The sequence below is a fragment of the Ranitomeya variabilis genome, chromosome 4 (assembly GCF_051348905.1).
Source record: "Ranitomeya variabilis isolate aRanVar5 chromosome 4, aRanVar5.hap1, whole genome shotgun sequence".
Classification (NCBI taxonomy): domain Eukaryota; kingdom Metazoa; phylum Chordata; class Amphibia; order Anura; family Dendrobatidae; genus Ranitomeya; species Ranitomeya variabilis.
The window spans coordinates 194,041,271-194,054,619 of NC_135235.1; the positions used below are offsets into that span (position 1 = coordinate 194,041,271).

A 13,349-nucleotide genomic window follows, 5' to 3' on the forward strand; every position below is an offset into this window, starting at 1 on the left:
GCAAGTTCTCCTGAAATGTCAGTTACAGCTTTCCATAGAACTTTATGAGCACCAACTGTCATCTATCTCAGTAATGGAGAAATTCATATTTATTGAAGACAGATTTTATCTGTGAATCAAGAGTTTGAGGAGTGAGTGCTCAGTCCCGGGGGAGAAATAAGCTCTAATATAGATATATTATAATCTTTCTTATTTCCATGTGTACTACTGATTTGTGTAAAAAAAAAAAAAAAAATGGTGTTCACTCTTCAACCAAAGATTATGTGACATCATATTCATAAGATTAGTCTCTATAAAGCCTGAAATGCCATATATTAATTTATTTTTTTTTTACAGTGATCGGTAGTGTATTTTTTTCCTTCTTTTTCCCTTTTTTTTTGCGGATGGATGTAATGTTTACTGGGTAATAATCACACGTAGCCTGTATGCCAATTGGCTTCTATTGTAAAACAAGAAATTATTTCCATAGTACGGTAGTTGTGGCAGTGGTTTTTTTTGTAGATTTTGAGCACCGTGAAAAATGTATGCATTTTCGAAAGAACTGTTTTGTCTTTCTAAAAAATATCCATGTGCAGCTAATTAAATGCAGTGTCTGAGCTGCTGATTCTGGTATCGATGCCAGGGCAAGCACTTGTGGTGTCGATGCCAGAGCGCAGCGGGGTGCCAGGCCTTTCTTTACTATGAAAAGGGGAAGGATTGTGAACATTACCGGGAGATTCAGATTGATTTATTCTGAGCTATGGCACAATCAATTCTGATATTGGATTTTTGGTGGTTCTGATAGAAGCATCTGACTGTGTGTGGCCAAAGGATAGAAAATCAACATAAACAGCCAGGCCCAGACTGGCCCACCGGCGAGCAGGTGAATTCCCGGGTGGGCCTCTGTGCAGAGATAAGCCACTAAGCACTGAATATGAGCATTATTTGACCCAACAAACTACCTAGTTTTTTCTACATTTTGCATTCTCTTAGGGCTCGTGCACAAGACCGATTTTTATGGACAGGCGCTAGATATGGTTTTTAAGGATAGCACTCGTACCTATGATATTCCATGGGGGCTGTGCATATATCCGATTTGTTTTTCCTTCCTCTGACTGAGTGGTCTACGAAGAAATCAGATTTTAATCCAAGTGTCGGATCAAAATCGGCAACGCAAGTCTATGGGTCCATGAAAAAAATTGGACTGCATTCGGATGATGTCCAAGTGCGGCCCAATTTTCATGGACTGACAGATTGGAAAAGGCAGATAAACCTTTTTTGTCTCTCCATGTCCTCTAATTAGCATAATTTGTAAATTTTTTCTCGAATGTCTGACCCTACCCTTACTATGTCACTTTTTTCTTCAGGAGTTTGAAAATCCAGATGGAGAAGAATTTTCTGGGGAGTACACTCCACCTGCCGAGGAGACCTCCTCTTCCCAGTCCATTCCTGACGTCTACATCCTTCCTCTCTCAGAGGTGTCTTTACCTGTCCCCAACACACAGGCACCTAAAATAGGTATCCATCTCCGATCAAATTTTTACACTGTGTGTATATACTGTATGTATCCTGTTAACCTCTGAAACGCTGCTGTCCATTTTGGACAGCTGCGTTTAAAGCATGGGGTCTGGGAGGCAGGCTGTTACATGTGCCCATTGTCCCCTCTGCGATGCCGCAGGGTACCATAGGAGCTGGGGCCAGTTGAAGTCCCTTGCCCCAGCCATAATAGTGCTCCTTTGAAGATCGGTTTATGACTAGGGGCTTCATTGGAGACAGTGATTTTACTATATACTACAATACAGACGATCAAAAAAAAAAACTAACCAAGTTTGGTATTTCCATAATCATAGGTCATAATCGTCATGCCTACAGTACAATGAATACCGTTAAAACAAACCACCCAAACCAGTTGAGAAAATGTGTTGTTGTTTTTTTTTTGAGGGGGAGGGTTGGTTTCACAATTTTACTGCACTTGAAATTTTATTCCATTTTCCAGTACATTGAATGGTGAAATGGATGATGCCCCTCAAAACTACAACTTGTCCCGCAAAATTTAAAACCCTCATAATGTTATGTTGATGGGAAAAATAAAGCAAGTTATGGCTTTTAGGAAAGAGGGAGGAAAAAGAAACAAAGATACATCCAGCTCCCACAATCCAGTAAAATACAAAAATGCTTTATTGAGTATTCCACAAAAATACAAACAAGACACTAAGGTTCAAATGCAACGCGTTTCAGATCACTTAGCTATGAAGTAGGATCATCAGTGGTGCGAAACGCGTCACATTTTTTAATTTGTGTCTCGGTCATAATTCAGTGTAATACTTAATACTATTTCATTTTTTATTGGATTGTAGGACATGGATGTTTCTTCAATATCCCATAAAACAACTGGGTGGGGTGGCATTTTTATGTAAGATATAGACTTGTGGGACTTCCCTGTGGAGGTCTCTTGTTATCTTTATGTCAAGTGCTTGGAATTGTATAGAACGCTAGTGGTTGTACAGATATTGTTGCAATATATTTGAATGGAGATCATGGCATTAATTATATTTTCTGCATATTTAGTAAAGCAGACAGGATTTAGCCGGCAGGACCTAAGCTATCTCCAGGAGATTGGAAATGGCTGGTTTGGGAAGGTGAGTATTGATAGTCACTGAATTGTTCCATCCATCTGCATTCTGATCTCTGAAACGGGTAGGGAGGAGGAGAAGGAATTAATAATATAGTATGAACCATGAATGCCAAGGGTCAATGATGGTCTTCACGAAAAGGCAAATAATTAATAGGACCAAAAAATTATTGTAAAGCAGAATTTAATTGTCAGAAATGTTAAAGCAACGGATGAAGACCTTGACATAAAAATGAGGAGCACACAAATGCTAAAATGAACAAGGTTGTCCTCCACTTGAGGAGATTGTCCAAGTAACGGATATCCCCCTTAATGTAATCAATTGATAGCAAAAAACAATAAAAGACGACACTGACATGAAACAATAAAATGACACTAAAAATATATAGCCTTCCCATGCATTTATATATAGAGTGTATTTGGACAATGTTCACCACATTCCTGTTTTCCCTTAAAGAGGTGGTCTACTGCCTGGAAACCCCTTCTTAAATGGTGTATTCTCCTTTGTAAAATAAATAACACTTATGCTCACCTCCTGCACCTGCACCGTTCCAGTAATGTCCTCTCTGGGTCTTCTGGGGTTCTCCAGACATTGTTTCGCCACATCATTTTTTTATTTTACAAGGAGGACTTCTGAATTTAAAAAGGGTTTGTCCAGGAAGTGGACAGCAGCTTTAATCTTCATACTTTTACCTTTGTTATCTGCATGGCCATAGCTGATCTATTTTTTCTCCATTCATTCCTATGAAGGTGATCTTGGGGGAGATATTCTCAGACTACACTCCTGCGCAGGTGGTGGTTAAGGAGCTCCGCGTCAATGCCAGCCCTTTAGAACAACGGAAGTTTCTGTCTGAAGCTCAACCTTACAGGTATCTCGGGATTCGTTGCAACACAATTTTTCCAGTGTTTTCAATGTTTTGTTGTATTCTTGCCAATATGTCCAGTATAGCATGGATGCTCTAAAGATACTTAGACACTGATATGTTAAGGCTTTACCACCAGCCATAGTTCTTGTGACTTTAATGTTAAAAGAAGTATTTTAGGAGCCAGACCTTTCGTATGGAGTGATATAAAGAAAGCTGTACCATCATATTTATGATAACAATCTGTATCTGACTGGTTGTGGTCGCAGAACCGAGGTAGGTGTAGAAAAGTGTTTTATACAAGAAAGCAGAGTATTGGGCATAAGAGTCAGCAATTAGTATTTTTACATAAAATGTCAGCGTTTAGTAGAGTATGTGCACCGTAAAGGGGTTGCACAGGCTTAGGACACATGTGGCTGCAGACTTGTGAATCCTCATAGTGCGCACTGTCAGGATTCTCCAGTAGGGGTAGCAGGCAGGAGTAAGCCCGCAAGTTTGTGATTTGCATACACGTGGTAACTTGCCAACTAGACATGCAAGCGTATTGAGCGAGCCTGGATACGTCTAATCGAAATGTGGCCAGAAATATGCAAATTGCTTACTTGCAGCAACATGAGCGCTCGCTCCCAGTGCTAGCAGGTCCTGAGAGCATGCACACTGCGCACTATGAGGATTCAAAAGTCTTCAGTCACATAGAGTGACTGAAAACTCGTGCCCAAAGTGTGGAAAACCCCTTTAACCCCTTCACCCCGAACCCTGTTTTCACCTCCTGGACCATTCAATTTTTTAAAATTCTGACTAGTGTAACTTTATGATCTTAATAACTCTGGAATGTTTCAACGTATCCCAGTGATTCTGAGTTTGTTTTTTCGTGACACTATGTACTTTATGTTAGTGGTAAATTTAGGTTGACTTTTTTTTAGTTTTTTTTGTGAAAATATCAGAATTTTGGCAAAAATGGTGAAAATTTTTCAAAACCAATTACGGTAGTCATACCGTGCAGAATAATTTATAAATAACATTTCCCGTATTTCTGCTTTACATCTGTAACATTTTTGGAAACATAGTTTTTGTTTTGTTAGGAAGTTGAAGGGTTAAAAGTTTATCAGCAATTTCTCATTTTTCCACCAAAATTTACAAAACTTTTAATAGGGACCATCGTGTTTGAAGTCACTTTGAGGGGCCAGTATGACAGAAAATACCCAAAAGTGACGCCATTCTAAAAATTGCACCTCTCAAGGTGCTCAATACCACATTCAAGAAGTTTATTAACCCTTTATGTGCTTCACAGGAATTAAAGAAATGTGGGAGGAAAAAATTTACATTTTAAATTTTACCACAATAATGTTGACCCAAATTTTGCATTTTTACAAGGGTAAAAGGAAAAAATGAATGGTGTAATTTGTTGTGCAATTTCTCCTGAGTACAAATATGCTCCATATGTGGTGGAAAACTACTATTAGGGCGCACGGCAGGGTTTGGAACAGAAGGAGCACCAATTGACTTTTGGAGCTCAAAATTGGCTGGAATAGATAGCGGCCGTCATCTCGCGTTTGCAGAGACCCTGATATGCCTAAACAATGGAAGACCCCACAAGTGATGCCATTTTGGAAACTACACTCCTCAAGGAACTTGTCTAGAGGTGTAGTGAGCACTCTGAACCCACAAGTACTTTATAGAATTTTATAACGTTGAGCTGTGAAAATGAAAAAAGTCAATTTTCCCACAAATGTTCCTTTTCCTCCAAATTTTTCATTTTCACAAGGTTAACGGGGAAAAATGGATAATACAATTTGTTGCTCAATTTGTCCTGAGTACACCAATACCCCATTTGTGGTGGAAAAACTACTGTTTGGGCACACGGTAGGGCTCGGAAGGGAAGGAGTGCCAACTGAATTCTAGAGTGCAATTTTGGCTGGAATAGATTGCGGCTGCCCCTGACAAAACAGCAAAAAAGCATGCAAGTGACCCCATTTTGGAAACTACACTTTTCAAGGAATTAATCTAGTGATGTAGTGAGAATTTTTAACCTTCAAGCGATTCACAGAATTGTATAACACTTGGCTGAATTAATGGAAAATTACAAATTTTTCCACTAAAATGTTGCTTATACCCCAAGTTTTTAAAAGGTATAATAGGAGAAAATGGACCACAAAATATGTTGAGAACGCCAATACCCATATGTGGTCGAAAATTAATTTTGAGGCACAGTGTAAAGCTCCGATGGGAAGGCGCTCCATATTGTAGAGCACATTTTGCTGGAATGGTTTGAGGGTGCCATGTCACATTGGCAGAGCCTCTGAGGTCAGCACTACACCACTGAATGAATTAATCTAGGGGTGCAGTGATCATATTGATACCATGGGTGTGACACAGAACCTTATACCATTGGGAAGTAAAGAAAAAATAACTACCGTACATTTTTACCAGAAAAAATTAATTTTCGCTGCAGATTTTCCATTTTCAAACTGTGAAATTGGTAATAATGGCACCAAATTTTGCCACACAATTTCTGCTGAACGCGGCAATACCCCACTTGTGGCCGTACAGTACTGTTTAGACACGCGGCGTGTCTCGGAATAAAATAAGCGCTATTTAACTCTTGGAGAACAAATTATCATAGAATAGTTTGCGGACTCCATATGCAGAGCCCCCAAGTGCCAGAAGAGCAGAATCCCCCCTAACGAACATGGTAATATAAAAGAAATGCCCATATTTATTTTAAAATACATGTACCACAAAAACATGATTTCAATAGTTTGTAATCTTTTGATAATAGCTTCCTTTAAAAAGCCTTAGTAAACAACCAATGGCAACCTAATCCTATTGTATCCTTTCTCTAGAGCCCAGAGCTATCCCACGCAAGGTTGCAATTTTTATTCCTGCAGTTAAATCCTTCCTGCCTTGGTTCCCATCCTAAAAGGCACTATCATGCCAACCTGTCACAATCGTCTTTTTCCCAGCAGCCACCTGTAATGGGGTGGCAAGATTAGTATTCCCATTTTACTATGATGGGTGTTGGGGGTCGAGTTCCTGCCTCTGCACAGGGGGAATCTCGGGCCATCTCCGCTGCGGTCTCCCATTCTTCTCCTGCCACAGTGGAGCCTGCTCAGCGGAGACATCAGTCACAGCGTCTCGCTCAGTCTGACTCTGTACAAAGGGTTACTGCTGCTTTTCCAGCTTCTGCCATTGAAGTCAGTGCTGGGCAGTGGCGAGCAGACGCTTCTGGGACTAAGTCCTGCTTTTCTCGTTCTGAGCATGCCCAGAGTAAGATCTCTCAGTGAAGATCGAGGGTCACATGTTCAAATACTGCAGCTAAATCCATTGGTCCTCCAGGAAGGTCCTGAAGGTGCTCAGGCTCTGTAGCAGCCTCTCATTGGTCCTTCTAGGAAGGTCCTGTACTTGCTGCAGCTATTTAAGGCTCTCATGACCGCACGGCCATGCGCTTGTATTGAATCTGTTACGTGCATGCGCCAGTGTGGTCATTTATGTGTGTTCAGGGACTCGGCTGAAATAAGCCCCTAGAATGCTGGCACCTCCGGCAAGGAGATTGCGTGCATGGATTTGGGGCCCTGGCTGAAATAAGCCCCTAGAATACAGGCTCCTCCGTGAGGAGATTGTATGTTTGCATGACCACAGACTGCTCTCTGATAGGCAGTTAACCTGTGCTCCTGTGAAGTCTAAAAGGGCGCAGAGCTTTCCTTTCTTGGCTACTCTGTGAGGTAACAGAGCTAGTCTATACCGCCAAATAGTGCCACCATTTACTAGCAGCAGGTTCCCCTGCACGGTGGACCCCGGGCTGCGAACGCATCAATAATAATAAACATCTATATTTACTCGGTGCATTCCGCTAGCCCTAACAATGGGTATATAGTGATTCTACGTGATATAATGGTTCTCCTCTCAGGGATGGAGGGAGGATGAAGATATTCTCTGATGGCAATTGGAGAATTTACTCACAAGGAGGCAACAAACTTGGTGGTTACAACAGTCTGACCTCCATAGCGACCAACAATTGGCACTTACTCTTGTGACACCTCTTCTAGCACTTACCTTTGCAGCACTTCTGTCACTCTGCAACGGTCCCCTTGTCACTATTAGCAGCTCTTCTCACCCTCATTGTGCAGCTTACAACCCCTCCCGGTGGCTTCTCGATGGCAGTAATGTTCTGCAGTGACAGTTCTAGTCACTTTGCACAAATTAGTGGCTTACCCTTCACAGTTACATGAGTCACATGTGATAATCCCTCACACACAGATATTAGTCACCTAGCCATCTCTCTGTCGTGGCACGGTTTTCCACATTTAGGCATTTTCTGTGTGGCTATCTCATCGTCTAGGTCAGGCTGTTATCAACATCATCCTTGATGGCGGATGCACTCCTTCAAAACAGGAAGAAGCCTCCACCTCTAACTGAGACAAACCTTATGCAGATGCCACATAGGCAGAGTTTTTCTTCCTACTGTACGGCCTTATCTAGGCCCTAGAGTGGAACACCTTAATACTCAATGCTTCGTTACCCCTCTGCTAGCTAACTATGGTGCTGGCTTTTGTTCAGCACTTCCTCCTCCTCTGTCTGTCTACTCTATATGTGGGGAAAAAGTCACAATCTTATATGAGCGCTAGAATATTGCAGGGAATCCTCAGCTGACTCTATGAAGACCCATGACCCAATCATCTCACCTGATACTCAGCGCACTTCTAACCTTAAGGTCACAGTGCACAACCCTCACCCAATACTGGTGGTAATTTAGACTCTAGACCCACTACTCAGTGACACTCTCCATAAGGAATTTCTTGGATGAGGGCTTATAGCCATTCATGTCACTCATAAAATCTATTTTCCTTCCTTTGTGCTTCCTTTACCTCATTATCAGGTAAGTAACACTTGGGCAACACCACCTCTCTAAAATTTCCCACCTAGGCAACCTTGAATCGTGGACTGTAGTGTACCTCCAGTAACACATGATGTCCGACTTGTCAGAAGATCCCACCAATATCTAAAAGCCGAGGACTGTGTTGCTTAGCCTCTGGTTTACTTTAGTACAGTTGCAATCCACACAGTTGCATATCCTCATCTTTCCCAGTGATACTCAAAGGGGTCCCCTTGCTCTACAGACCTTTGGTGGGAGTCTCAGCATCCAGTCCTGCATTCATGTGCATCCTTTGAAATTTCCCACTGGACAAGAGATGAACCCTTTTCTTCTGACCCAAAGAACATCGCTGTGTTATATGTCCTATCTCGATTTACATCAGTTGCCTTTACCCTAACCACCTGATAACTGAAAATGGATTATATGTTGTATCTTTATATACATTTCATTAATATTACCATGCTTTACATCCCTACTAGATGGAGAGATTTAAAGTGAATGTCATTAGTGAATAACCTCTTGTTTAAATTAGGCTTTTGTTCTAAATATATATCTTTGATATTTTGGGCATTGTTTTTCATAATACAATCTGTGTTAAAAATACAAACTCACACCGGCCGCTGGGGCTTTTTTAGACTCTAAACTCCTGATGTTTAAGGAAACAACACATGTACATAGCCACAATGGTCAGAACCTATCTTTTCTATTGAAGCATCTAATGAGTGTATTCAAATGTCATAGTGAAAGGGGAGTGGGCAAGGTCAGCTGTGACATCCCCTATTGTGTTGGTGGATCCTGTGATATCAGCTGTGTGTAGATGTGTTTCCTGTCATTGTAATCCTGCCTCTGCTGATAAGGAGCCTGCTGAAAACTCATCCTAAAAGAACAGGAAGTAAAAGAGCCCCAGTGGCCAGTGTGAAAATTGCAAGCTTACTGATTTTGCTTTTAATAAAGATTCTGATATGAAAAAAATGCATTTTTTTAATTAAATACATATAACCCAAAAACCTGATTTAACCAATAGGTCATTATCTTATGAGCTTCCTCTTAAAGCTACTAATCATATTCCTCTGTTTTCCTCCTATTTTTATTTCTTTATATTCCTTTTAGATCTGTTTCCTACTTACCCCATAGATTACCATCTTTTCTCATTTAAGACCTCTCTATGCCCTGTGACTGAGCTCAGACAGATGATATCTTCCTATAACACAGCTATACTCCTACTTACAGGATTACCATGATACATATATGCACAATCTAATAGTCGCCCACATATATTCCGAAAATCTTTCCAATTTCAAAACATATTTAGTGAAGGATTATCTTGCTCACAGAGCCAACCACTGATCTGTGATGTTCTTACCCATAATAGGACTGTGACCTAGATCTCTGCCTTGCAGACTTGTTTTCCTCTTAGAACGTTCAGAAGAAAATAAAATTGTTGAGATCAACAGGAAAAATAAAATTAGCTTTATGTAACAACAGAAATCATTATATTTGAGGACATCAGACACAGCTGAACAGTGTTTAGCCCTTACAGGTATGTCCTCCTAAAATAGCATGCATGGATTCCCACATTCCTATACAAAATAGATGGAACAGTTGTTCCATAGATCAGCAGGTTTCAAGCACATGAAAGCAAACTTTCGGAAAAAAATCCCAAAACAATGTCAAACAAAACACTAGTATAAATGAGGTTATTCAGACCATTGGAGGAAGTGTTTGGCTGCCAAATATTAGAGTGCCGAGAGTCCGTGTGTGGAGACAAGTCACCTGCAATGATTAATTGCTCCTGGGGCCTGGCCACTATGGAAGCATCAGTGGGCTTGAGGCTGGTGTGGCGCCCCTGGTCGGGGCTGCTTTCCTTGCACTCTAAGTTGTGGTACTTACTTAAAGCTGAACATGAGTTAGTCATTACTTACAGTGGGTACGGAAAGTATTCAGACTCCTTTAAATTTTTCACTCTTTGTTTCATTGCAGCCATTTGGTAAATTCAAAAAAGTTATTTTTTTTCTCATTAATGTACACTCTGCACCCCGTCTTGACTGAAAAAAACAGAAATGTAGAAATTTTATTAAAAAGAAAAACTGAAATATCACATGGTCATAAGTATTCAGACCCTTTACTCAGTATTGAGTAGAAGCACCTTTTGAGCTAGCACAGCCATGAGTCTTCTTGGGAATAATGCAACAAGTTTTTCACGCATGGATTTGGGGATCCTCTGCCATTCTTCCTTGCAGATCCTCTCCAGTTCCATCAGGTTGGATGGTGAATGTTGGTGGACGGCCATTTTCAGGTCTCTCCAGAGATTCTCAATTGGGTTTAGGTCAGGGCTCTAGCTGGGCCAGTCAGGAATGGTCACAGAGTTGTTCTGAAGCCACTCCTTTGTTATTTTAGCTGTGTGCTTAGGGTCATTGTCTTGTTGGAAGCTGAACCTTCAGCCAAGTCTGAGGTCAAGAGCACTCTGGAAGAGGTTTTCATCCAGGATATCTCTGTACTTCGCCGCATTCGTTTCCTTCAATGGCAGCCAGCCGTCCTTTCCCTGCAGCTGAAAAACACCCCCATATCATGACGCTGCCACCACTATGTTTCACTGTTGGGATTGTATTGGGCAGGTGATGAGCAGTGCCTGGTTTTCTCCACATATACCGCTTAGAATTATCACCAAAAAGGTCTATCTTTGTCTCATCAGACCAGATAATCTTATTTCTCATAGTCTGTGAGTCCTTCATGTGTTTTTTAGCAAATTCTATGTGGGCTTTCATATGTCTTGCACTGAGGAGAGGCTGCCGTCAGGCCACTCTGCCATAAAGGCCCAACTGGTGGAGGGCTTCAGTGATGGTTGACTTTGTGGAACTTTCTCCCATCTCCCTACTGCATCTCTGGAGCTCGGCCACAGTGATCTTGGGGTTCTTCTTTACCTCTCTCACCAAGGCTCTTCTCCCACGATTGCTCAGTTTGGCTGGACGGCCAGGTCTAGGAAGACTTCTGGTGGTCCCAAACGTCTTCCATTTAAGGATTATGGAGGCCATTGTGCTCTTAGGAACCTTCAGTACTGCAGAAATTCTTTTGTAACCTTGGCCAGATCTGTGCCTTGCCACAATTCGGTCTCTGAGCTCCTTGGCCAGTTCCTTTGACCTCCTGATTCTCATTTGGTCTGACATGCACTGTGAGCTGTGAGGTCTTATATAGACAGGTGTGCGCCTTTCCAAATCAAGTCCTATCAGTGTAATTAATTTTCTCCTTGAAAAAGCCACGGAGGCGAAACGTACGTTGGAGCTGGAGTCCTGGGGAACTACGGATCATCTCTTCATTGGTATTTATGCTGAGAGACACTTTATTCCTGCACTTTACTTGGTCTTAGGACCTTTTAGGATATGTATTGGTATTCACCTTGTTTCATTTTCCAGAATGGTTGATCTGTACCCTTTTTGATATGTCTAGTGATTTGCACTATGTATTATTCTTGTCAGTTTCTCCATTTTAATACCTTTTGTTATTATTGAATAAACTTATTGACAGTAGTTTTTGACATTTGGGTATTATGTCCTTTTCTTGAGGTTTCAATGCAAACCAGGTGGTGGAATGAGGAAGACATGAGACAGGGAGATATAGCCTAGGCTCATCCCATCTCATCTGCTCAGCACAGATTGGGTAACAATGAGGAGGTGGAGGCTGAAGAAGAGGAGGAGAAACAGGAGCTGGCTAGCGCAAAAACTCTAGTACCCACACAAGCTTTGTCCTGTCTCTCCTATGTCGATGGGCTGAGGGGGAAGAGATGGAGAATAGTCATCATGGTGGATACAGGGAAGTGTTTATGCGCCACTGCCTTTCCTATGACCCTCGCGTTACATTCATCTTGGCCAAAAAAGAGTACTGGTTGTTCACACTGCTAGACCCACGCTACAAGGAGAAATATACATCTCTTTTTCCTGAGGCGGGGAGGTCTTAGAATCATAGAGTGTTAGAGTTGGAAGGGAACTCAAGGGTTATCGTGTCCAACCCCCTGCTCAATGCTGCACAGGATTTACTAAACCACCTCAGACAGATGTCTGTCCTTCCTCTGTTTGAAGACTTTCATTGAAGGAGAAGTCACCACCTCTCATGGCAGCCTGTTCCACTCATTGATCACACTCACTGTCAAAAATGTCTTCTAATATCTAATCTGTATCTTCTACCTTTCAGTTTCATTCCATTGCTTCACATGTTTCCATTTGCAAATGGGAATAAGGATGATAACTCTACACTGTCACATCCCTTCAGATATTTGTAGACAGTTATTAAGTCTCCTCTTGCTTCTTTTTTGCAAGCTAAACATTCCCAGATCCTTTAACTGTTCCTTGTAGGACATACTTTGCAGTCCACTCACCATCCTGGTAGCTCTCCTCTGTACTTGCTCCAGTCTTTCAATAACTTTGTTAAAATGTGGTGCCCAGAACTGGACACAGTATTCCAGATGAGGTCTGACCAATGACGAGTAGAGAGGGATAATTACTTCATCTACTGTAGGCAATATGCTTTTCTTAATAGATCCTAGAACTTTTTGCCTTTTTTGCTGCTGCATCACACTGTTGACTCATGTGCAGTCTGAGATCTATTAGTATGCACAGGTCTTTTTCACACGTGATGTTGCTTAGTTTTATTCCTCCATTTCTATGGATGTAATTTTTTTTCCAGATGTAGAATCTTTCATTTCTCCCTGTTAAATATTATTCTATTAGTCACTGGCCAAAAGAATCACAAGCTTACCTAGATCCTTGTGAATCTTTTCTTTGTCTACTCTAGTGTTAGCTATGCCTCTTAGCTTTGCATCATCTGCAAATTTGATTAGTTTACCTTCAGTTTTCTTATCTAGTTCATTAATAAAAATATTGAACAACACTGAATCCAGGGCAGAGCCTTGTGGTACCCCACTTAAAACACACTTCCTATTGGATGTGCAACAATTTATTACCATTCTTTGAGTACGATCATTGAGCCAGTTATGATTCCATCTAACCAT

General features: G+C 41.3%; 1 protein-coding gene across 4 annotated transcripts in view; it reads left to right on the plus strand.

The window, feature by feature from the left end:
* The window catches only part of LMTK3 (lemur tyrosine kinase 3), a 127,151-nt gene that overhangs the window by 60,599 nt on the left and 53,203 nt on the right, over nt 1-13,349 (plus strand). For all 4 annotated transcript variants that reach the window (XM_077259511.1, XM_077259515.1, XM_077259514.1 and 1 more), the window contains exons 4-6: nt 1,347-1,497; nt 2,548-2,618; nt 3,362-3,480. In XM_077259511.1, coding sequence (XP_077115626.1) covers nt 1,347-1,497; nt 2,548-2,618; nt 3,362-3,480 — 341 coding nt within the window. The remainder of the gene's footprint in view (nt 1-1,346; nt 1,498-2,547; nt 2,619-3,361; nt 3,481-13,349) is intronic.